The sequence below is a fragment of the Xenopus tropicalis genome, chromosome 1, assembly GCF_000004195.4.
Source record: "Xenopus tropicalis strain Nigerian chromosome 1, UCB_Xtro_10.0, whole genome shotgun sequence".
In the NCBI taxonomy this organism is placed as follows: domain Eukaryota; kingdom Metazoa; phylum Chordata; class Amphibia; order Anura; family Pipidae; genus Xenopus; species Xenopus tropicalis.
The window spans coordinates 173,077,721-173,102,999 of NC_030677.2; the positions used below are offsets into that span (position 1 = coordinate 173,077,721).

At 38.4% G+C, this 25,279-nt stretch overlaps 1 protein-coding gene across 2 annotated transcripts in view; it reads left to right on the plus strand.

The window, feature by feature from the left end:
* Positions 1-25,279, plus strand: part of epb41l4a (erythrocyte membrane protein band 4.1 like 4A) — a 121,642-nt gene that overhangs the window by 40,189 nt on the left and 56,174 nt on the right. For both annotated transcript variants that reach the window (NM_001006909.1, XM_012960217.3), the window contains exons 2-6: positions 986-1,090; positions 15,061-15,112; positions 15,555-15,633; positions 15,921-16,018; positions 19,157-19,277. In NM_001006909.1, coding sequence (NP_001006910.1) covers positions 986-1,090; positions 15,061-15,112; positions 15,555-15,633; positions 15,921-16,018; positions 19,157-19,277 — 455 coding nt within the window. The remainder of the gene's footprint in view (positions 1-985; positions 1,091-15,060; positions 15,113-15,554; positions 15,634-15,920; positions 16,019-19,156; positions 19,278-25,279) is intronic.

The following is a 25,279-nucleotide window of genomic DNA, read 5'->3' on the forward strand; positions in this document are numbered from 1 at the left end:
CAGAAATACTACTGATTTATTAAAAGCATCTCTACACAGTAACACATATGTCTATTTCTTGTTTCAAACTCAAAAGTTGTCAGATATACAGATGTAATTGTTTGGCTTTCATTTTGTTAACCCTTGTAACACAGCTGAGGGAAGAATTTATAGCATCTGCAGTATATGAACAATATAACTATTTCTCTATCTATCTATCTATCTATCTATCTATCTATCTATCTATCGTCTATCTATCCTTGCAAGTAAGTATACCTCAATTTTTACTGTCTTCATTAATCTCAACAAACTCTAATTTTTAGAGAAAAAAACTTGCAGTAAAAACTCATATTCTGACTTTAATAAATCTGCCCCTTAGAGGACCACAGGTTTCTAAACCCTGCTCCAGTTTTCAGGTTTCAGGTTTTGCGCTTCAGATATAATTGTCTGTATTTTGTAGCAGCGTGGCAACCATATGCAACAAATATATTTTCTATTAATCAAGCATATGAATTTAGCACCAATATATTGTCCTTTTTAGCATTAATAATAAGCGAATGGAACATTTGTAGAAAAGTCACAAGTTAAGAAAATGTGTTTATGTATCCCCAGTGGGGTTTTTTTTTGCTATCATATATTCTTTTTGTTGAAATATAAAAGGACAGACCTGACATTTTATTGTACAGGGAGAAGCTAGTTATGTAGTACTGCACCTGCAAATGTTCCACTAATCTATAGATGCATTTATGTGAATAGTAAGGAAATGTCTGTTATTGAGCCAATGAGGAAAAAACACAAAAGGAGCATCTCAAGTTGTGCTTCGTGCATTTCTATGTGAATAGGGAAAGTACAAAGCTTAGAGAGGCTCGTGCTGTGAGGAGGCCAAATGTAGCTCCTGGTCAATAAAACAAGCCCTCTCACTAGACAATGGTATAGTAAACGCATGAATGGCACTGACAAAGCTGGAATATGCTTCTGAATAGATTCTGTACATTCTTTCCCACAGAAGTCAACGAAAGGCTCTGTTGTCCTGGACTACGTGTTCCGTCACCTAAATCTCGTGGAGATAGATTACTTTGGGCTACGTTACTGTGACAGAAATCATCAGACGGTGAGTGATGGGAACAAGAGATTTTGCGTGTCCAACCATAACCGTTTCCTCTTTCTTCCTGCTCCTGATAGTTTTACATTTTATCGCTTGGCCCGGAATGGGAGAGTATTTGTAATCCAGTTACATTTTAACATACTAAATGTGACGTGAAAGTAACCTGATTTTGATTTGCATTAAAATTAGATTAATGAAGTACACATTTCTTAAAGCAGAATGAAAGAAATACAGTACGTATCTAAGGCTCTCCATGTAACATTAGAACCTAAACCCACATTAGTAGATCAAACCCAGTCAACCCTCTTAGGGCTCTGGTACACGGGGAGATTAGTCGCCCGCGGCAAAACTCCCTGCTCGCGGGCGACTAATCTCCCCGAGTTGCCTTCCCCCTGCCATCCCACCGGCCAACATGTAAGTCGCCGGCGGGATGGCAGACGCGGCGGGGCGATTTCGGGAAATCGACGAAAAAGACTAGCGAGTCTTTCTTTATGGAGTTTCCACATAGAAAAGAAGTGTTGGAGACAGAGGTGTCGCTCCCTATGAATAGCGGAGAGATTGGAAAGATAATGGCTGCAGTTAAGGGTGAAGACACACGGAGCTACTAGTAGCAGCTACTTGTTGTGGCTACTAAACTAGACAATGCTGATCATTTACTGATAATTGTGTCTACATGTATTTTAACAGAGGCAATTCTCACTATTGTCTATGGCAGGGGATTCTCTGGAATTTAGCAGCCTTTAAAAAGTAGCCGCTACTAGTAGCCCAGTGTGTCTTCACCCTAAGATTAATTGTTGGCTGTTCTTAGGTAGGTTCTGTTTTTTGTTTTTAGTTCTTTAAAGTTTATAGAATTAGAAAACTTAAAAGGGGTAAATTAAACTTGGGCAAGTATTTTGTACAAATATGGGCTTGCACACAAATAATTCATGGCACAGTGGTAATATTAAAAAATGGTTATCTTTTATGTAAAGTTTGAAAAAAAAATTACACTTATCAATTTGAATCAGTACAAATAAAGTCAATTTCACATAGTCATACAATAGATTACATACCACTAAGTTGTGCACAATAAAGAAAAAAAACACACAGGGTAGCAGATACACTTGCTAAAAATGAGATTTAACCCTAAACTTGGGCAAGTACCAGATATTCCTATTCCAAAAACTACTTTCAATAATGAGGTAGGGGTGTAAATACAGAGAATGAGAGAATAGCTATAGCAAGTGGATAACAGAGGTAGGAGACTAAATCAGTATTGTGCTGTTCCTAATAACAAGTCTAGGAATTGTAATGTAGTTTTAAGTAGTTCATAGCTCTTGATGCTTTCAGAGACAGTAGGAGTAGGACTTAATAATAATGGACACACACATAACTGACATGATGGACAGATTTTTTCTGTATATTTTTGTAAAATATATATTTTTAAAGTTCCAAGAACAGTTTTCTTATCTTTTGGTTTAAACAAATCATTATGCTGTTAAATACTAGTTCTGATTAAGCTGCCAGTACTCACTCCAGATCACTCTACTACACAATTTAATATAAACTGCACCAGTTTGACCACTGGTGTATGTTGGTGGATGCAGGGGTGTATCTAGGTCTGGTTACTAGGATGGGTTGTGGAAGTAACGTCATGCATATGCAGTAATGGCAAAGAGTAATGTAATGGCACTGTATAAATAACAGAAAATACAGTGATAACCTGGGAATTTTTTAAAAATACTGCAAAATACTGTCGAGGTTGGGGTTGTTTTCTCTGGAAAAGAGGCGCTTGCGAGGGGACATGATTGCTCTGTACAAGTACATTAGAGGGGATTATAGGCAGATGGGGGATGTTCTTTTTTCCCATAAAAACAATCAACGCACCAGAGGTCACCCCTTTAGATTAGAGGAACGGAGCTTCCATTTGAAGCAGCGTAGGGGGTTTTTCACGGTGAGGGCAGTGAGGTTGTGGAATGGCAGACTCTGTTAATGCCTTTAAGAGGGGCCTGGATGAGTTCTTGAACAAGCAGAATATCCAAGGCTATTGTGATACTAATATCTACAGTTAGTATTAGTGGTTGTATGTATAGTTTATGTATGTGAGTGTATAGATTGGTAGGTGTGGGTTGTGTGTGCTGGGTTTACTTGGATGGGTTGAACTTGATGGACTCTGGTCTTTTTTCAACCCTATGTAACTATGTAACTAACTGACAGGTAGTCTATCTATTTTTTAAATTAAATTGAACACTTCACTGTTGGGGCTCTTAGATTTAATAAATCCATGTATTTTATACCACATGTGGCACAGCATAAATCAAAAAGTATTTCAGAAATGTAAACTCCTTGGCATTTGAAGTGTAGAATCTACAGTATGTTCTGTGGCAACCAAATGGTTAAGGGTATGAGCAAGATCTCCTTTATTAAATCCTATAGTCATATTTTGGGAAAACATTTAATCAAGCAATGTTTGCCCTGTGGAATTTCCCAGGAATATCAAGGCTGATGTATAACAGTAATATAGATTCAAAGTGCACTGGCGCATTAGGGTGATTCATAGTGTTTTGCTGTCCTTGTGATTTCCAGGTAGGCAGCAAATGTACCTGGACCCCCATGCTGCACTCAGGTCAGTTGATTATCTCTCAGAATTGCTCTGTGACTACTGAGCTGGAAATCGCGCTGATTGTTCTGAATTTCCCCGCGTGCCAGTGCTCTTAGTGATCAGACGAAAGGAATGTGGAAAAGTCTGTCCAGACTCTGATATTTACCAGTGGCACAGAAGGCTGCTTATTTAAATGTGCTGTGTGTGTGTAACATTGCTTGACTTGATTGATGGAGGGTATAGGTGGTTAGAACAGCAGTTTTAGTTAGTTGGTTATGGTTCACTTGATTGGATTAACCCTTAAAATGCAGTTTTATTCTTGGCTGAATTGTCAGCATGAAAGGGGAAGGAAAGACTAATAAAGAGTTAATCTCAAGCTGCAGGCATACCTTCAGTTGTCTCAATAGTGCCCTTAAGTCTCCCCATATTTCACCTGTTCAGATGATCAGAAGCCAAACAGGAAGAAAAAACAGTGAGCTGTGTAAAGAAAGTTCCCATAATGCCTCACTCCTGCACAGACACCCAGACCAAGTGAACATGCTCAGTTAGTAAGACTAGGGAGCACATTTACTAATCCACGAACGTCCGAAAAGCGTCCGAATGCGTTTTTTTCATAATGATCTGTATTTTGTGCTTTTTTCCTAAATTGTCGCGACTTTTTTGTAGCCATTACGACTTGCTCGTAAAATGTCGCGACTTTTTCGTACCCATTATGACTTGCTCGTAAATTGTCGCGACTTTTTCGTAGCCATTACTACTTGCTCGTAAATTGTATCGACTTTTTCGTAGCCGCCGTGCCGAGTACTTAAGTTTCAGATTCATTCAAGCTTCAGCAACGTGACTTTCCTTGGGCCAGGTTGGAGCTGCAGAGTGCCATTGAGCCCTATGGGAGACTTTCCTTGGGCCAGGTTGGAGCTGCAGAGTGCCATTGAGTCCTATGGGAGACTTTCCTTGGGCCAGGTTGGAGCTGCAGAGTGCCATTGAGTCCTATGGGAGACTTTCCTTGGGCCAGGTTGGAGCTGCAGAGTACCATTGAGCCCTATGGGAGACTTTCCTTGGGCCAGGTTGGAGCTGCAGAGTGCCATTGAGCCCTATGGGAGACTTTCCTTGGGCCAGGTTGGAGCTGCAGAGTGCCATTGAGCCCTATGGGAGACTTTCCTTGGGCCAGGTTGGAGCTGCAGAGTGCCATTGAGCCCTATGGGAGACTTTCCTTGGGCCAGGTTGGAGCTGCAGAGTGCCATTGAGCCCTATGGGAGACTTTCCTTGGGCCAGGTTGGAGCTGCAGAGTGCCATTGAGCCCTATGGGAGACTTTCCTTGGGCCAGGTTGGAGCTGCAGAGTGCCATTGAGCCCTATGGGAGACTTCCTTGGCCAGTTGGCTGCAGGCCATGAGCCTATGGGAGACTTCTTGGCCAGGTTGGAGCTGCAGAGTGCCATTGAGCCCTATGGGAGACTTTCCTTGGGCCGCGTTGGAGCTGCAGAGTGCCATTGAGCCCTATGGGAGACTTTCCTTGGGCCGGGTTGGAGCTGCAGAGTGCCATTGAGTCCTATGGGAGGCTTCCAAAATCATGCAAAGTCGCAAAGGTTTGCCCACCGTTTACGAGCGCTCAATACGAAAAAGTTGCGACAATATACGAGCTTGTTGCTAAAGTTGCGACAATTTAGGGAAAAAAGCGCAAAATACCGATCATTACGAAAAAAACGCATTCGGGCGCTTTTTGGGCGTTCGTGGATTAGTAAATGTGCCCCCTAGTCTTACTAACTGAGCATGTTCACTTGGTCTGGGTCTCGGTGCAGGAGTAAGGCATTATGGGAACTTTCTTTAAACAGCTCACTGTTTTTTCTTCCTGTTTGGCTTCTGATCATCTGAACAGGTGAAATATGGGGAGACTTAAGGGCACTATTGAGACAACTGAAGGTATGCCTGCAGCTTGAGATTAACTCTTTTTTAGCCTTTCCTTCTCGAAAAATCGCAAAATGTTCGTTTCCAATCCGATTTTTTCCCATACGGGATTCAGATTCGTGGATTAGTAAATCAGCCCCTATGAGTCAGCTTCCTGCTGATTGGCTCAGATCCACATTCCTAATGGGGGGGAGTGAGATCTTAGCATTCTTGAGGGAGGGGGGAGCAGAAGAGAGGAGACAGAAGAGAGCTGCGTGTCTGTGGAACATGAATTACAGACACAACAAATCTTTTGACAGAGAAGTCAGTGCAGCCTTTCTGTAATTGCTTATGGCTGTATTTACATAGATCTTTCTGATAAAGCTTACTTAGTTTTTACCTTATTTTCTCCTTTAAATACAATTTTGTATCTTATTGTTGCCATACCTTAGAAAAAATTGTGTTCTAAGGCATCTGCGCTTCCTAAAACCCATTTTGTTGGTGAAAACATTGTTCATAAAGCCCACATTGGTAACTCAAGATCAAGTTACAGCACTTCCAATCTTGTGGGTATTGTGCTTAAAAAGAAAAAAACAAAACAAAGAAAACAGTGATTTCTGTACACTGTAGAAATTTGTACTTAAAGGACAAGTCAGGTTAACTGGGGATGTCTGTACGGTATTGACTATTATCATAAGATCACTAGATGGCGCTGTTACATGTAAAACTGTTATGTGTCTACCTGAAACTGCGCTCTCTATTAATGGTCTGTCTATCCTTTCAACTTGTTGGCAGTTCAGCCATGTTCTTTTACTAAGTAAAGTCTGTTCCACTACCAGGTGCTGTAATTCTCTTCTTTCCTCATATAGAGTCCAGAATTTTAGGACAAGGAAAGGTAAATTCACTGGGGGTTGCCAATGTGTTAGACACCCCCCAGTGAACATCATCACTAACCATAGACCCCGGGCCGGTGCTTCTTTCTGCTGAAAAGCGCACCAGCCCGGGGTGCTCCTCTGGTACTCTGCTTCTCCATCTAGCGTGATGCCCCAGTGATCCTTTGAAGTATCTGGATACCGCGCATGCACAGTTCAGTAAAATTTGCAAATATAAAGTTGAAGTCTAATTTTTACTCTACTGTGCATGTACGGTGTCCGGGAAAGGTTGTTACAAAGGCAGGAACACCACCATGGGCAATCTAAGGTTAGCAATAAAGTTCACTGGGGAGTGCTTAATACATTGGCATTCCCCAGTGAATTTGCTTACTTGTCCTTTAATAGTGCCAGTGTGTTATGCACTCCCCAGTAAATAAAATCACTTACCTTAGACCCTCAGCCTGCATACCTATTCTCTAGAAAGTACACCAGCCGGGAAACTGTCTTTGGAGTGCAACTCCACCATCTCTGCTGATGTCCCAGCAATCCTCTGCGCTGTCCTAAATAGGAGGCACGTGGACTGTCCAGAACAGTGAAGAGGGTCACAGGGACATCAGGACAGATAGACAGTAGCTGGGCCGGTGTCTTTTCAGCAAACACGAGCATTAGCCTGGGGTCTAAGGTAAGCCATTATATTAATTAAGGTATGTATAACACATTTAAACCCCTCCAGTGAAATGGGCAACTTGTCCTTTCACAGTAGTTAGTAAATAAGCTTTGCTAAGTCAGTAACAACAGTCCAGCCTTCCTAATACTTGTATGACCCCTAAGCTTTTCAAACTGCCTCCAGATTTGCCTGTGGCTGTAAGAAATGACAAGGAGACAGCTGCTGTTGTAACTTCTGTGTAAATAGAAGGTTTGCAAGCTGTTCATCAACTAGTTACACCAACACTTAACCAGCTGTTCTCCCCACAAGACAGTCTGGAAAGTTATACCCAGGAAATACAGTACTATCAGTATATGGTGGGAGCAGAATGTATATTACCTATCACCATCACTGGCTATGGGGTTTAGTTGTGTGCTGCAAACTGCTTTGTTGCCCTGCATGGCCAAAATTAGTTTTATCTTCATGGGGAAGAGCCTGCCACCTTGCATCCAGCATTGCTGTGTATAGATTCTTACTGCTTCATGTAATGAAATCTGACTTACATTTTGGCCTATTTATCATACTGTGTATAATGATAACCTTAAAGGAACAGTAACACCAAAAAATGAAAGAGTTTTAAAGTAAATTAAATATAATGTACTGTTGCCCTGCACTGGTAAAAGTTGTGTGTTTGCTACAGTAACACTACTATAGTTTATATATAATAAGCTGCTGTGTAGCCATGGGGGCAGCCATTCAAGCTGCAAAAAAGGAGAAAAGGCACAGGTTACATAGCAGATAACGGATAAGCTCTGTAGAATACAATAGTGTTCTATCTGTTATCTGATAAGTGCCTGTGCCTTTTCTCCTTTGAATGGCTGCCCCCATGGCTACACAGCTGCATTCTTTATATAAACCATAGTAGTGTTTCTGAGGCAAACACACCAGTTGTACCAGTGCAGAGCAGCAGTACATTATATTGGAATTTCTTTTATAAACTTGAATTTTTTGGTGTTACTGTTCCTTTAAGTAAAATAAATGGCAAATTTATCAAGGTGCCCATTTTATTTTATGCTGTAATTTTTTATACCATTGTTTTACACCTCCTTACACCTCCTTTAGAGTCAATGGGAAAAATTTAGACGTCAAGTAAGTTGCACCAGAAGTTGTTCTGTAAAAGAAAAAAAAGAAATACTGATGGCAGAATGCCATATTTTCACATGTATATTCAAGTAGCTTCTGCCTTTTATGCCAGATTTTTTCACAGAGTTAAGTAATCACATACTATCAGTATAGTACAGTGTTGGCAGCACAGCTTGATAAGTACACTGTTGGCGATGCTTGTCATTCAGATGGCATTGTGTGCCATTTTGTTTATTTTACACAGTTCTGTTTATATAATTATGTAAGGAGGCACCAGTGGTGCGCAGGCCAAACCAATACCGCAGATATTTTGCCCAAGTCAAACACTTCTGCATGTAGTCTACACTTATATCTGTGCTATTCCCTCCTCAACTCAGGCGCGGGTATATAAGTAATTGTGCTGCCCTAGAGTGGGTTGGGTTTGGGTTGACAGAGGATGAGGAAGGGTCGACTAGCGTACAGTGTATCCTTCGAGGTTTGTATAAACAATATAGCATTGTGTCAGAAAAATGTTGCACGTAATTATTTTCTTCTGCATGAGCTACTGATTACCTTAATAGCTAAAGTATTTTACATAATAGGTAGGCTACACCAAAAATTAGATATTGAAATAGTACCACTCTTTTTATTATGATCATTTTGCCTGAGCTATTGCTACTTGTGCTAGGCATAACTCAGACAGCCACAGTTCCTTTCATTAAACAAAGGTATTTGCCTTTAATGTGTTTGTCTCCCCTGCCCGCAGTCCTGCTCAGTTAACTTGCACCCGGGAAGCTGGGTAATGGGGTGGTGGGATCTCAAAGGTGCCGGCAAGAATGTAGTCCTAAAAGTGTCAGTTGCCAATTTGTTACTAAAATAATTCAGTTACTGTTCAGTATCCCTTTTAACAATCTTTCTTTCTTCATGTCGGATTCCAAGTCAGATTTTAATTGACAGGCAGGTCTAATACATTATTGTGTGTTCCTTTTGTAACTGGCTCAGACACAGAGCTGCATGTATATCTTAATGAGAGTGGAACAGCGAAGGGCAACTTGCTTATTTCAGAAAGGGTACAGATTTTTTAATTGATTTTATTTAGAAAGTTTCTTATTTCCTTCAGATAAATCCTATATTCAATTTACATTTTCATTATTTTTCCCTTTATGAGGAGACAAGTTTGCTACCACGAAATTATTCCCTGGCGAACCTGTCAGTAGAAATAAACATTTGTTAAGATGCTGTTCCGGAGAGTGTGAGAGACATTAAATTAAAGTATGTTAGCAATGGTTGATTCTAGATTGTTCTTGCCAAAAAGATGACATTAGCTTTTATGAGGCAAATAGTAAGCTGAGGCAAGGAAAGGCAGATGACTTTTTTTTTGCGCAAAGGCACCAAATGGATTTTTATATTCGTTTTTAAAATATATGTTCCTGAGCATATTGTATTTTTATCTCCCCACATATATATTCCTTGTATTTAGGCTAACACAGACACCTTCTTATGTATACATATATATTATTATACATTTCATAGGATTAACATAGAAGGAAAATCAACTCATGGGAAGTTGCCAGCTGTTAAGTATTGAGGTAAATTTCCTTCTTTTTACCCCAGGTTTATGTTCCTCTTCTGGGTTCATGCGCAGTACAGCCATTTTCCCATGTACTACAGCAAGTGATCCCTGAGAGAATGGCAGTGACGTGCCGGCCTCTTATAGTAAATATGTAATTTTATTCATGGGAATGAATATGACACCCTCTCATAAATTTGACTTTCCTTCTTTTTAAATCTTAATCTTCACTGTTCCAAGGAATGGGGTGTTTTTTTTTACTTATCTATTCATTATGTGCCTGGTAGGTCTACCTAGAAAATTGGATCTTTCTGACACTGTGTTCATTGTAGATCTAGGGTTGTCAGCTCACTAGTTCTGCAGCTCTTGTAAAGTGGGTAAAACGGTTACTGACTCCATTTCTTAACATTTTTCTGACATCTATTTTTATTTTTTTTCTACTGTTTTTCATGAATGAGATGTTCGGAGAATTTAATGAGATGTTTCCATGGGAAAAGGTATTCCTATTTTATACTTAAAAATAAGTCCTGTAGGGTTAAACAGCTCACAGCTGGCAAGCTGGCATTACAGTAGTTCCACATGTTGTTGTGAGACACCTGTTCTTTTAATTACTATTGACTGTCTATATTATTTGGTATTAATTATGTTATTGTACCAAATCTAACAGGTCAATATATGTAATCCATATATATATGTAATCCAGTGAATTAGATGAACCTGATATAAAACACTGATTTATTTTTTTTCTAGAGTTTTACTTTTTGCATTTATGCAAGTTACATGTCTATACCTATGTACTTGAGATCATTTGTCAGGAACTGGGCAGAAAAAAAGGCACCCTGTCCTACACTTCCTTTTGGTTGTTCCCCAATGAATACAGAGCTGCCTGCGTTTGAACTAAGTATAAACCAAGGGAGCTGGGGCAGGGGATATCGGTGGTTGGGCGGCAGGTGGGCCCCACACACCGCAGTCTGACCCTGTGTATAGGCTGAATTTGGTGATCATGATAGAATGACAGTGGCAAAGGATGATTTTCTTGACTGGTGTCTGACTGAAATCTTCACATGCATGTACAGTCTGCCAACTGATCTTTCCTAGCACACTTCATATTAATGTTTCATTGTTTTGTATTTCAGATGATCTGCCTTATGACTGTTAATAAGTTATATGGTAATATCTCTGTGTGTATTGCCACCTTAGGTTGTGTACAGAGAGTAGATGTTAATGCAACATTCTTTTATTTCGATTAGGGGTTCTGCTTTGGTGCACATTCATTTAATGTGTTCATTATTGAGGAGGGCATAAAAACATGTAAATATGTAATGTGATAATACACAGAACAACAAAACCATCAAGGAAGGATCATTTTTACAGGGGATCTTGACAAACTGGCAATTTGGGCTGCTACAGTGTTAATAACTGTACAGTTATGGACTTTAAAAAGTACATACAGATTTAAAAATATGTGAGCTGCTTAAAATCTTAAGCAGGGACTAAGATGAAAAGGTGGATACGATTTACAGTAGGAATGGTTAATTCTTTTCCTTTACAAGGTGCTTGTAATGCTATCTAAAATATACAGATCTATTTTGGTTTTCACTATTTAAAAAGGGATATTATTGAATATAAAAAGAAAGCTTAAAGAAGGACAACTAAGCTGATAGAAGGTCTTAGTTATGAATAAAGCCTGGCTAGGTTGGAGTTGTTTATGCTGGAGAAGAGGCACTAACATTTATACATCTTTGTTAAGGCCTAAAGAAGTTTAAACCCAAAAATTACATCGCACCTGATAAAGACTTTTAACAACAATGTGTTCAGTAATTACATGTTTTAAAGTGTAGATGTAATTGCTATTAAAATATATCTGTCTGGCCATTAAATTTCTCAGAACCTCCTGCTGGTTTCGATCAGAAGATATCTTTCCTCCAAACCTTGCATGCTTTTAACCATCTGTTGTTTAGCTTACTTCTGCTACATTATTTCAGCAGTCAGAACCAGCAGAGAGGAGAATAGCAAGAGACAGACCGATAAAGCTTTCTATACCAATTACATTTACAGATAACTTTGTCACTGAAAATGTATCATTTATTTGTACTGGAAAGTTCTTTTTTTAAAATTACATTTTCTGTCATTATAGAAAATGTTCTATTTGGGTTTACAACTCCTGTAAAGGTATCTTTATGCTGAGCTGGCATGGCTGTGCAGGGTTAAATTGAAAAGTTCACCTTTAAGCTCACATGTCTATGCACCTGTGTTGGTGAAGGTTTTTGCTTGTGTAATAAATTCTTCATTTTTAAACAAGACCAAACATACCGAAGCTCTGTGTTTCATGTTACGATATCCCTGGGGTACATGCGTAATGTTTGACTTCTAACTTGCTATTAAAGTATTTCATTTATATATTTATTTTTGATACCTGGAGGGAAATGTATAACTGGCAAATTATTAATGCATCTCTTACTAATTCTTGGTTTGTCATTTCAGGAAAGGCAATAATAGTATTTGATTGTAATTGCAAATTACAGCTCTTGATTTGCTGATACATTTTATCAGATTTAGGCACACCTTCATTAATGGCACTAGGTACTCTACTAAAGGACTTTTCTCATCTGCTCCCTTCTTTTGGAAAGCAGTGATATTTATCAAGCCATTTTGGCCATGCGTGAGTTCTTTCACTGAAGTGTGAAGTCTATGGATGATATTTAATTTGTTCTCAGCAATGAATGTGGCAGAGATGCAGACTTGACATCCAAGTTTTGGCAGGTCTGGTCAGTGATTCAAAATAGGCATTTCATGTACACAGAGACCCCAACAGCCCCCTCCACAGGCTCTATAAATAATGATGGTCAGTGGCATCTTACAGAACCCTCTGGCATTTGCCGGAATCTACAGATTACCAATCCAGGCCTGGGGTTGGCAGGGTAGGTGGTGGCAAAGAGACCCTTGTGTTAACCCCCTCCCCGTGAGAGCTGTGGCTTGCCTTGGATAATCTAGAAACTCACATTTAAACAAGTGCCAGGAAGGAAACATTATTGGAGGGGAAAACATATTCAATCTTAGTAGTTTAGGACTAGGTTATATGGAAGTAAAAACATTCCAATTATTTCAATTTTAAGCGAACATATCTGATATACCCAGGAGCAATCTTGTCAAGCTTTATAGAAAACTACTGTCAACACCTACTGAATTAGTCAACACAAGTGCAGCAGTCATTAGCACCAGGGGGCATACATTTCCCCAAGTTACAATACAATCTGCCTGCCTTGACTAGAACATTACTGGACTGGGTCCATAATACATAACTATATTCTCAACATGATACTGACAAGCTATTTGTTCATACATCATATCTAATCAAAACTGTATAAATGGGACCTACCAGAATATTTTAGATGATCTTCAATAGTTTGATGTTGTCAAATACTTAAAATTGCATGTTAAATTTAAAGAGAATGTAAACCATAGAATAATATTTTGCCTAAAAAAATGTAAATGTAATTCTAATTCTAAGTAACTTTCCAAAACATTCATTAAACATTGTCAGTCGTTTTAAGGTTATTTGGAAATGCAATTGCTACTGAAAGTAGGTTTTGTCTTTCCCTTTCTGCACTGCTGGTTATGTCTCATGAAACAATGAAGCAGAATCATATTTGCATGCTCGGTAACATGTATTGGATAGAAATAATTGTTATGTTAATCTAAGAGACTCTTTTAAGTCACCCAGTCACCTGCAGTAACAGGTCCAGCATTGTCATAGTCCGTAATTAGCACCCAAATCCTCCCCCACTGTTATGCATTTGCATAAATTGTATTATATTTTCTTTTAGGAGGTTAATTACTTTTTAAGGAATATTTCTGGCTTAGGAAATAGTAACAGGAGACAAAGATGTTAGGATTCTGTGTGTGAAAAATTAAGATGCTGAACTGTCTGTCTGCATTACTGTGATTTAGCACCCACCCCACTGAAATGCATGAAAATCTTAAACAGTGGAGCGGGAAGCGGGGAGCAGATGGAGCAAAGGGGCCAGTTCCTGGTCAACTGAATACTGATACCAGATCTGGCCAGTTTGGCTCATTGTGTAGCTGAACTGTCTATTGATTTGCCTTTTTGGCCTCTGGATTTAATGATCATATTTTTTCACGTGGTCCCCGCTTTATATATTAAAAAAGATTGTATTTTCCTATGTGTGTTCATCTGTTGATACCACTTTCAGACTTGTATTTTAGTGTAAAAATAAGTTAATTGTGCCTTTCTTTGCATTATAATTAACAGATACTTTTTATTCATAAAATATTGTATTTTTAGTAAATCCATGCAAGCAGCACAATAAGCAATCTGCATGAATACAGATAGAAATTGGGGCTATATTTATAAACCAGAAATAACAGCTCATCTCTGTACCATTAACATAAAAGTCAGATCCGCATGGAGATCCTGAGTGATTTCTTCAGCTTGCACCAACAGTATCTGGCCAAGCCCCAAACAGGTATTAGTCAGAGAGCCGTCACTTGGCCCACATACACAACTAAGCACCATCAGCCCATGTAGGCTAGATTAATAGAACATTTAATAAGGGACCTTTTTGGTCACTGATAAATATTCAAAGTGTTATATATATATATTATTCATAATTATTCAGCATTCCTTTCTGATATGGAATCTGACAATCATAAGGGCTCATTGCTGCCCTGCTACAATTGAGGGTGCAGAAGAAGCAGAGGCAGTGTTCCTCACCTGCAGATGGAGGTCAGCCTTGTCCATAGGGCAGCAGGTAAGTCCAGTTCCTGTTGCAGACAGATTCCATGGCTACTTGTTTAGGACAGTTCATTCATTTGCAAGGAAAACCTATACCTTGCAAGGGAAAACACTACTAAACCTATCCCCAAGGTCTTTTTAATAGTACAGGTATGGGATCCCTTATCCGGAAACCCGTTATCCAGAAAGCTCTGAATTACGGAAAGCCTGTCTCCCATAGACTCCATTTTAATCAAATAATTCAGAATTTTAAAACTGATTTCCCTTTTCTCTGTAGTAATAAAACAGTACCTTGTAATTGATCCCAACTAAGATACAAATAATCCTTATTGGATGCAAAACAATCCTATTGTTTTTAATTGCAGTTTTATTGATTCTTTAGTAGACTTAAGGTATGGAGATCCAAATTACGGAAAGACCCCTTATCCGGAATACCCTTGGTCCCGAGCATTCTGGATAACGGGTCCTATACCTGTACTGCTGAAATAAATAATATAATCTATTTTATATTGTCATTTAATTAAAATATTGTTATATTTCTTTTACAGTATTGGCTGGATCCTATGAAGACAATTTCAGAGCACAGAGACTTGATCAGTAGTAAGTATTGTGTTTTGGAAGCGCTTGCAGTGGGGAATAAGCTAAGTGCTGACACAGCCACAATGTTGTTTTAAAATTGTTTTTAAAGTTTAGTTGTGCATCTAGTTGGAGCCAGATTTAGGCCATTTGAAACTATTTCAACTATAAGAAGACAGTTGCCAGGCATTATCAAGAAGCCAGAAATCTAAGCTTTTTATGATTTAGTGCTCCTTCAAAAAATGGTCACTACCATAACATGTGAAGATCACAGCTGCAAGGAATTATAATATTAGGCTAGAAAGTGTATGTAGATTAATAGCATGTTCTTTTCACCCCATGGAGGGTGGGGCGCTGTATGGATACCTTTATTAGCGGCAGCAAGTTGTCTCAACACTGTTACTTTAATGCATATGCTATTCATTTTATATATAAAAGTGTATAACTGTGCTTTCTTGTCCTGCAGCTGGACCTCCCTACACTCTGTATTTTGGTGTTAAATTTTATGCTGAAGATCCTTGTAAACTGAAGGAAGAAATAACAAGGTAAGGTCTATACTAGCTAACCCAGCAATTTTCATTTACTTGCACGGCATTGCCTCTTCTTTCAGATTATTGGGTTAGAATTGGCGCTACAGTTCCTAGTATAACTGCTTAATTATTCATGACTAATGGAATCAGTTATCTGGCTGATCTATAGTACATTATTGTGTTGGTAAAGGGAAAAAAAAAACAGGAGCCTTGGTAGGAGCCAGGTCTGATGGGCAAACGACTTGGCTTAGAAAACTAATTACAGGCTGATAACAGATTGATTGTAATGTTTTATTTTTTAGGTATCAGTTTTTTCTACAAGTGAAACAGGATGTTCTTCAAGGACGCTTGCCATGTCCATTTAACATCGCTGCTCAGTTAGGAGCATATGCTATCCAGTGTAAGTATCTCTTTGCAAAAACTGGCACTTAGGTAAATTACTTTGTTCCAACAGGCCAAGGGATCTAAACTTCATAATGCTACTGTTGTCTCTCTGCCTAGAACTTATCAGCAGTAAAACAGGCCTTTATTTACTAACAATAACTAACTGGTTTCATTATTTGGCTGGGGTTTCCCTTTTAAAGGACAGCTCCAAATTATGCATAATGAAAAAAAATTAGTTCTAAAGGTTTTAAAAACATTTCAGTGATTTTGAAGTTATTTGTAGATGTAATTTGTATTGTAAGTACTGTATGAGTCTGTAGTTAGCCCTCCTCCAGCCAAACTAATTTTCCCTTAATTCCATGCACACTTTTGTGGTTTATGTACACTACTGTTAATCAAAGAACATGCAAGGCTTTTTAGGAAATATGGAATTCTCTGAAGGGGAGCTAAATCTTAATACATTGTTTTCAGTACCAGCAGTCAAAATACTGCTTTCAGCTAAAATTGCATTTATAGATAACATTATAATCATAATAAATTGTATATTGAAAAGTTTTTGAGATATACTTTTTCTTTTGTTATTCAAATTTGTATTGTTTTTTACTATTTGGCGGGAATTTCCCTTTAATGCCTTTAGCTTCAGTTGACACTCCTTTTTGTTGCAATGATTTAAATAAGCAGCGTGTTTGTGTTAGTATTTCTGTAACTATAGTTACGGGAGTAATAACCTTTGTTTTTAATAGCGCAGTTTCTTTGGCCACATGTTGCCTTACACAGTCCTAGGCTTATTCCATGAGAGGAGATGTTTCCTGATCCCATACAAAAAACTGTGCTATGCCTTTGACCTAAAATGCCTGCTGTTGAGGCCACCATGTTAACATTCCAAAGTAATCCATTCAAAAAATTTCCTTAACTTCAATATATTTTATGTGCTCTTAATTTTGTGAGCCTACAAATTATATTATCATGCTATTAAATATGCTATTGACATATTAAAGTACAGGGAGCAATTGTTTTCCAAAATATAGCTGATATGGTTTATTGCCAATATCCACTCTGTTTCAGCATTTATTGTGTTTGTGGTAAGCTGTACACTGTTTTATCCTGCCACTGAAAGCCCACAGACATATTGTTGACAGGCCTGATGAATAAAAGTGCATAAAGTGCAGTGGTTTTAATGCTGTTAGACCTTCTTTTCATCTGATTACCAATATTTACATGCTCATGTAATCCAAACTGCTGGAAAATGCAGCGAAAAAATATAGAGTTTTTTTTGGTATCCAGATCCATGTTTCCTAAAAATTATCCTTTCCTACAACAAGAACAGGAGAAAATGTTTCAACAAAGTAAATTCACCTTGTGTTGTAATTACTCTGTAAGGGCAATGCCTGCTAATGATATATTTCTATGGGGGTTATGTAATAAAGGGAGCTACATTTGCCCAGAAGCAGGACCACAAAGCAGATAGAATTTTCTGGCCACCTGTTTAAAAGCCAACATCTAATTGGTCGCTATGAGTTACTGTTTCTGGGAAAACTTAGTACCTTTCATTACATATGGGGGTTTATGTTCTATAATTTGTGTGGTTTGTTTTGAGCATTTTATATTTGCTCTTCTATTTTTTCTACTTTAAGGAAAACTATATCACCAAAATAAATACTTAACCAACAGATTGGCCTTTTACATTTTTCCTTTGAGCCACCATTTTGTGATGGGCTGTGCGATCCTTCAGTGATCATCATGCAGCTCTAACTGTTACAGGAAGAAGTAAAAGACAAGTTCTGTCAAATTCATTGGCTGATATAACCTAGCATGTGTGTGTGCCCTGTGAATCCTACGAGCCAGGGGGCGGCACTTAGTTCTTAAAATGCCAGTTTTCTGTTATGGATTACCCAATGGCACATAGTGCTAGTAAAGTACATTTTTATAAAAATGGTTTATTTAGATGAAGCATTTCACTTTTGGGCTGTTTGTGATATATTTTTTATAGAGTCTTTAAAGGTGGCCATACACGAGCAGATCCGCTCGCTTGGCGATCGGATCTTCCCCCGATATCCCCACCTACGGGTGGGCGATATCGGGGACCATTTAGGTAAAAAAAATAATAATCCGATCGTTTGGCCCTGGGGCCAGACGATCGGATTATGTGGGAGGCAATGGGGCAGTCGGATCGGGGACCGCATCAACGAGCCGATGCGGTCCCCGATCCGACCAGATTTTCTAACCTGGCCGATCGAGATCTGGCCAATTTCAGGCCAGATATCGGTCGGCCAGGCCGATCTGCTCTCCCCATACACGGGCCGATTAGCTGCCGAATCGGTCCAAGGGACCGATATCGGCAGCTATAGTCGGCCCGTGTATGGCCACCTTTACATTGTTTAGGTGGATATAGTTTTCCTGCAATATGCATTTATCTACAAATGCTCTCAATGATTGTTGATACAATGAAAGCTATGTAAATACAAAACCCTTTTTCCCTAGAAGAAAGTTACATGTAAACATTCATGTATATACATATACATGTAACTGTGTCATGTATATTAATAAAGTTCAGTACATAGAAGATATAGATTGTATGTTTTCTAAAAAGAAGGGCTAGTTTAGAATTAGACTGGCCGATGTATGCAGCCACTAAATAAGTGCCATAAAAAATTTTATGCTGACATTACTACTACAGTAGCAGAAGAAAACCCACACACTCAGATTGTAAGCTCTACGGGGCAGGGACCTCTTTCCTACTGTGTCTCATACCACATGGCACTTATATATATATATATATACATATATGTATTTATTGTATTTATTTATTATATCACTCATCCTCCCTGTGTGTAATTTTGTATTCTGTAAGACTGTACAGCGCTGCGTACCCTTGTGGAGCTTTATAAATAAAGTTATACATACATACATACATACATACAATTGGCATGCATGTATGGTAATGAATGAAATGAATTAAATGGGGGAGTTAGAATTCCACAGTGATTCATTATCCCATAGAAACAGCCAATGCCTTTCGACCATTCCTACATGAGGAAAGATGCACAATTTCTAGCAGTTGGCCTTGTGTTGTGAGCTTTCATTTTTTTCTGCAATATTTTCATTAAAGAGGTTTCCAATTTTGTTGCAAAATAATGTTCTATTTCTACTTTAGCGGAACTTGGGGACTATGATCCATTTAAGCACGTCACTGGTTATGTGTCAGAATACCGCTTTGTGCCTGATCAGAAGGAGGACCTGGAAGAGGCCATTGAGAAGATACACAAAACCTTAATGTAAGAAATCAGTCATCTCTGTTTTTCAGTGTAATTGAAGTACATAGTAACATAGTAAGTTGGGTTGAAAAAAGACATTCGTCCATCAAGTTCAACCATAATGCCTATATATAACCTGCCTAACTACTAGTTGATCCAGAGGAAGGCAAAAAACCCCATCTGAAGCCTCTCTAATTTGCCGCAGAGGGGAAAAAATTCCTTCCTGACTCCAAGATGGCAATCGGACCAGTCCCTGGATCAACTAGTACTAAGAGCTATCTCCCATAACCCTGTATTCCCTCACTTGCTAAGAATCCATCCAGCCCCTTCTTAAAGTTATATAATGTATCAGCCACCACGACTGATTCGGGGAGGGAATTCCAGAACTTCACAGCTCTCACTGTAAAAAATCCTTTCCGAATGTTTAAATGGAACCTCCCTTCTTCTAAACGAAGTGGGTGCCCTGTTGTCCGTTGGAAGGACCTACTGGTAAATAAAACATTAGAAAGGTTATTATATGATCCCTTTATATATTTATACATAGTTATCATATCACCCCTTAAGCGCCTCTTCTCCAGTGTAAACAGACCCAACTTGGCCAGTCTTTCTTCATAACTGAGACTTTCCATACCCTTTACCAGCTTAGTTGCCCTTCTCTGGACCCTCTCTAACTCAATAATGTCCCGTTTGAGCACTGGAGACCAAAACTGAACAGCATATTCTAGATGGGGCCTTACCAGCGCTCTGTAAAGGGGAAGAATAACCCCCTCCTCCCGTGAATCTATACCCCTTTTAATACAGCTCAAAACCTTGTTTGCCCTTGCAGCTGCTGCCTGGCATTGCTTGCTACAGCCAAGTTTATTATCTACAAGGACTCCAAGGTCCTTCTCCATTATGGATTTGCCTAGTGCAGTCCCATTAAGGGTATACGGGGCTTGCATATTTTTACATCCCAGGTGCATGACCTTACATTTATCCACATTAAATCTCATCTGCCACTTGGCGGCCCAGATTGCCAGTTGGTCAAGATCCTGCTGCAGGGATGTCACATCCTGGATAGAATTGACTGGTCTGCAGAGTTTTGTGTCATCTGCAAACACTGATACATTACTCATAAGTATGTAATTAGCAACAGTACAGTGTCTAGGACCTGCACACTAGCCTCAGCCCACTTTTACTGGAGGGGTGAAACATGGAAGCAGAGATGATGATGGGGCAGCAATATTTTTATTTAAAATATTGTCTAAACATATATGAAAAATGTAGCAATGAGGCAGGGGATTTTGCATGTAAAATAGTGGTAAAAATAGTGTTAATAGTTATTCTTCATTTGTTCCAGAAATTTAAGACCATAATCTTTAGATTTCAAATCTTGTCCTAATTTGCTTTAAAGAGATACTGACACCTGAAATGAAACATTTTTTAAGATGCATCCTAATATTGCCTGGCAACAGATTATTTAATCTGTGGGTCCTGATCTTGCTGGTTTGCGGGTTTTGCTCAGGGACACTTAGGGGCTGATTTACTTACCCACGAGCGGGTCGAATGGAGTCCGATTGCGTTTTTTTCGTAATGATCGGTATTTTGCGATTTTTTCGTATGTTTTGCGATTTTTTCGGATTCTTTACGAATTTTTCGTTACCAATACGATTTTTGCGTAAAAACGCGAGTTTTCCTATCCATTACGAAAGTTGCGTAAAAAGTTGCGCATTTTTCGTAGCGTTAAAACTTACGCGAAAAGTTGCGCATTTTTCGTAGCGTTAAGTTTTAACGCTACGAAAAATGCGCAACTTTTCGCGTAAGTTTTAACGCTACGAAAAATGCGCAACTTTTTACGCAACTTTCGTAATGGATACGAAAAACTCGCGTTTTTACGCAAAAATCGTATTGGTAACGAAAAATTCGTACAGAATCCGAAAAAATCGCAAAACATACGAAAAAGTCGCAAAATGTTCGTTTTCAAGTCGGAACTTTTCCAATTCGGGTCGGATTCGTGGGTTAGTAAATCAGCCCCTTAGACTTGGGGTATTTTGAAATATATCCCTTAGCTTTATATACTGCCCCCTGGATCTACTATTCTGAGTGAAACACAGGCTAATAGAATAGTGACATTATAAAGAGTAGTCATTTAAAAGAATTCATTCACATTTGTCTTATTCTTACTCTGTTCTCTGTAACACATGCACATTCATTTGGGAATGTTTGGATTACTTTATTTGTAAGCAGGATTCCCAGGCATCTAATAATAGGAGCAGAAAAAAAGAAACCATGTAAAATTCTCTCCATTACACAATGTGTGCTGTGCTTTGTATCATTATAAATATCCCATCTATCATCACAAACCCCCTCACTTCCTTATCTGCCATCAGTGTACTGTAACTTACCCATGTTTACCCTCAATAAGACTCCCCTTTATTCCCTTCCCCTTAAGGAAATCCCATTTTGCGAAACACCTATATTTCTATAACACATTTCTTCTTCCTCTCAAACACAATCTCTGTCAATGTGCTGAAACACTCTCTTTCAGAGTAACATTCTCACACTTGCACACAGGTGGGCTTATACACCTCTATAGACTGTGGTGTATTCCATTGGCTTAATAAAATCCCTTAATCTTTTTACTGCTCTGGCCTCCAGCTCCCATAAGTTTTGCAAATATTTACAATTTGGGCCAGATATCAAGCCTTTATGTGTTATTTAGCCAAGTCATTAGCAAGGCAGCAAGAAAAAGGGGAAATGCTCTTCAGTACATGAATCAAATTGCTCTTTTTTTTCAATCTGTATTAGCACTTAAACCTCCCATATGTAACAAAAGGCACTAAGTTTGCCCAGAAACAGTAACACATAGCAACCAATAAGATGCTTGCTTTTAAACTGGTGACGAGTAAATTCTACCTGCTGATAGGTTGCTATAGGTTACTGCTCCTGGCCAAATCTAGTGCTTTTTATTATATAACATTTTTAAAAAAATAAAATATGCATTTTGCACGAGACCCCCCATTTAGCCCCTGGTAAGCCTTTAGTGGTAGTGTGAGTCTGCAGGTGGGAAAACTATATGTAGTACGTATAGGTTAAACAGTCCATATCTTGAAAGTGTTGTGTTGTGGAATTGAAAAGCTGACACAATATCCATTATTGCCTTCAGCTATGTGCTCACCTCAGTTTCACCTCTCGCCCTAATATGCTTTCACCTTCATTGCTTCTCTGTGCTATTGACATTCTTGTTAAAAGTTCACCGTCTGGATCACTCTCCAATGCTCCAGCTGCAGCTACAATTCATGCTTGGAGATTTGTTTAAAACATTGGAAATCTATTTTAAGAAGTAGTTTTTTGTGTGAATCATTTGTTTGTCTGTGACTTAGGTATTATGCTCTGCCTTCTGCGTTTGTTTGCATCATCATTGCATAGGAAGACAAGTGCTTGTACTGGCAGTTTCATGGGGTTGTCATATAGAGCAATAGATGAAAAGTTCTAGTGTTCTGATGCTGTATTTTCTTACATAGGAAAACATGCAGCGCACAGATCCCCTATTTCACCCTAATGTGTCACTGACAAACCAATATAAGCAACTGCCTTTGCCTCTCTTTGCCTCTTTTTGCCTTTCTTTGCCTACAATCTGGCTATTTAGCTCTGGCTTTTACCTAACCGGCTGCCTTCCACAATGCTTGAATGAGTTTAGACCTATGGGTTGACCGCTTAATGCTTATGGCTACATTTCTAATCCAGAAGAACTGCTTTATGTGCTGCTGCGTTCAGGTTTGAAGTTTTGGCATCATCCAAGTGAGATACAGATAAGTGCGAACCTATCACATAGCTCATAAAATTAATACATGTACGGGATTCATTATCTGGAAACCCATTATTCATAAAGTTCCAAATCAATGGAAGGCCATCTCCCATAAACTCCATTATAAGCAAATAATCTGTAATAATAAAACAGTACCTTGGACTTGATCCTAGCTAAGATATAATTAATTTTTATTGGAGGCAAAACAATCCTATTGGGTTTAAGTTAATGTTTAAATGACTTATTTGTAGAAGGTATGGAGATCCAACTTATGGAAAGGTCCCTTATCCAGAAAATCCCTGGCCCCATGCATTCTCGACAACAGGTTCCATACCTGTAGTGTGTTTTTTGCTTGTGGGTCTTTTCCCATGGTAAAATAGAACTTTTTAAATCAGCACATCCTTGTAAATTGTGTTATTTGGGTGCTAGGATGCAGTACCTAGGGGTATGCAATAAACATGTTATAGATAATACGTGAATTTGAAATGAAACATTTCTTTATGGGTCAAAGGAATTAAAAAAAAATCTTAGGAGTAGGATTTTCATGGTATATTTAAGTAGAATGTGACTTGATTTGCAAGGTTTCCTGCAGTGCTGGGTGTGGCAGCATTTCACTGATTTGCCTTCCTGACATACTTGCTATGACCTCTTTGTCAGGTTAAGCAAATAACAAGTCTCTTGGAAGGAGCATAGGAAACACAGTGTTCTTAAACGAGTGAAGCACTTGTACAAAATTCATGGAGAAAAAAAAAGCAATAAAACATTTTAAGGGGAAGTAAAAGCATGTTTTTTTCCATTCCTTACCACTGTTTGTGACAAAAGATATCAGGTTTCTTTTGGTTGTAAGTGTGTTACACTTGGCTGATTGTCCTCTGAATTTCATGTTTTCAGTGATGGGTTTAGTTAAGTTATATACTTCCTCTATAGTATCTCTACTAGTAAATCCTGTTACATATTAGCTGCTCTGGTTAAGTAGAAAAATATCTGAATCATATAGGCATAGACTTCATGTTTTTGAGCATGCAGTTGATTAGACCCACTATGAAATGACATGCTAAGTGATTGACATGACCAATTTATTATCTCATGCACCAAGAAAACTGTTTGCTATCAACCAGTAATCCTAATATTAGTGAGTTTGTCTATGTGGGAAAACAGGTAAAACCTAATATTAACATAGGATGTTATTTTGGATATATACCTGTACTGCCAGTGTTTTAGACTGAAAGGCTCCAAAGAAAAACCAAAGTATCAAACATGAAAATATTTGCTGAATATGACCTGATTGGAGATGCACTTCCCGTAAATCAGAGTTTTCTGGATAATGGGTTAAAACAATAATAAATACATTATTTCAAGATATAAAATGTTTTTTTAGGAACATCTTTAGTTATATTAGTAATAACATCAAACACTCCTCCATCCATGACCCACATTTCGCCTTGGATCTCAGCTTGAAATATAAGTATAACTTCCATACTAAGTATACTCCCATACTTTATGAAAAGTATCCATTTTCTCTATAGTTACTTTATAGTCCATTGGATCTATAGATTCTTGTATATTGCCACTGCTGGACAGTGGCAGTAAAGATATTAAATAGAAGCTTTCTAGTTTATAATTGGACCTCATTTGTCAGTTATTGTTCTGGTAAACAGCACTATAAAACTTGTTTCAAAAGGGGTTTCACGGTTGGACAATACCACCACATTTGATATGTTGTCCATTAGATATAGAATATAACCAACTATGGGTAACAGTGGACAACCAGTATTTCTGGTTATATTTTTATTTTTTAGTTATATAGAGCCTCCCATGACAAGAACATTATTTTGATATTTTGGCAGCACTCATGGTCAGCTAAGGCATCCATCTATCCATAGAGTTTTATATTTTGTCTGGCTCTTAGCAGTATTACCTAACCAAAGTGTATTTTCATTTCAGCTCTGGCTTGTCAATACAGATAAAATATGATGCAGGAAAGCGCTTCCTACTTTTAGCCTAAGGCACATAAATAAAAGCTGGCAGTCCAAATTTTCAGTAACAGTGTGTGCATAGATGCTAAAGGTTGTTTAATAATGAGTGCAAATAAAATTCTTTTGTTGAGTTTAGTTGGGTTTTCAAATATTTTTATACTTTTTCAATGTAATGTTTTTGACTGATTTGCTGCAGAGCAGACATTCCTTTGTGAGTTAGCATTGGGCTTTGAACTGTGAATCCATAGTTTCATTAGTTT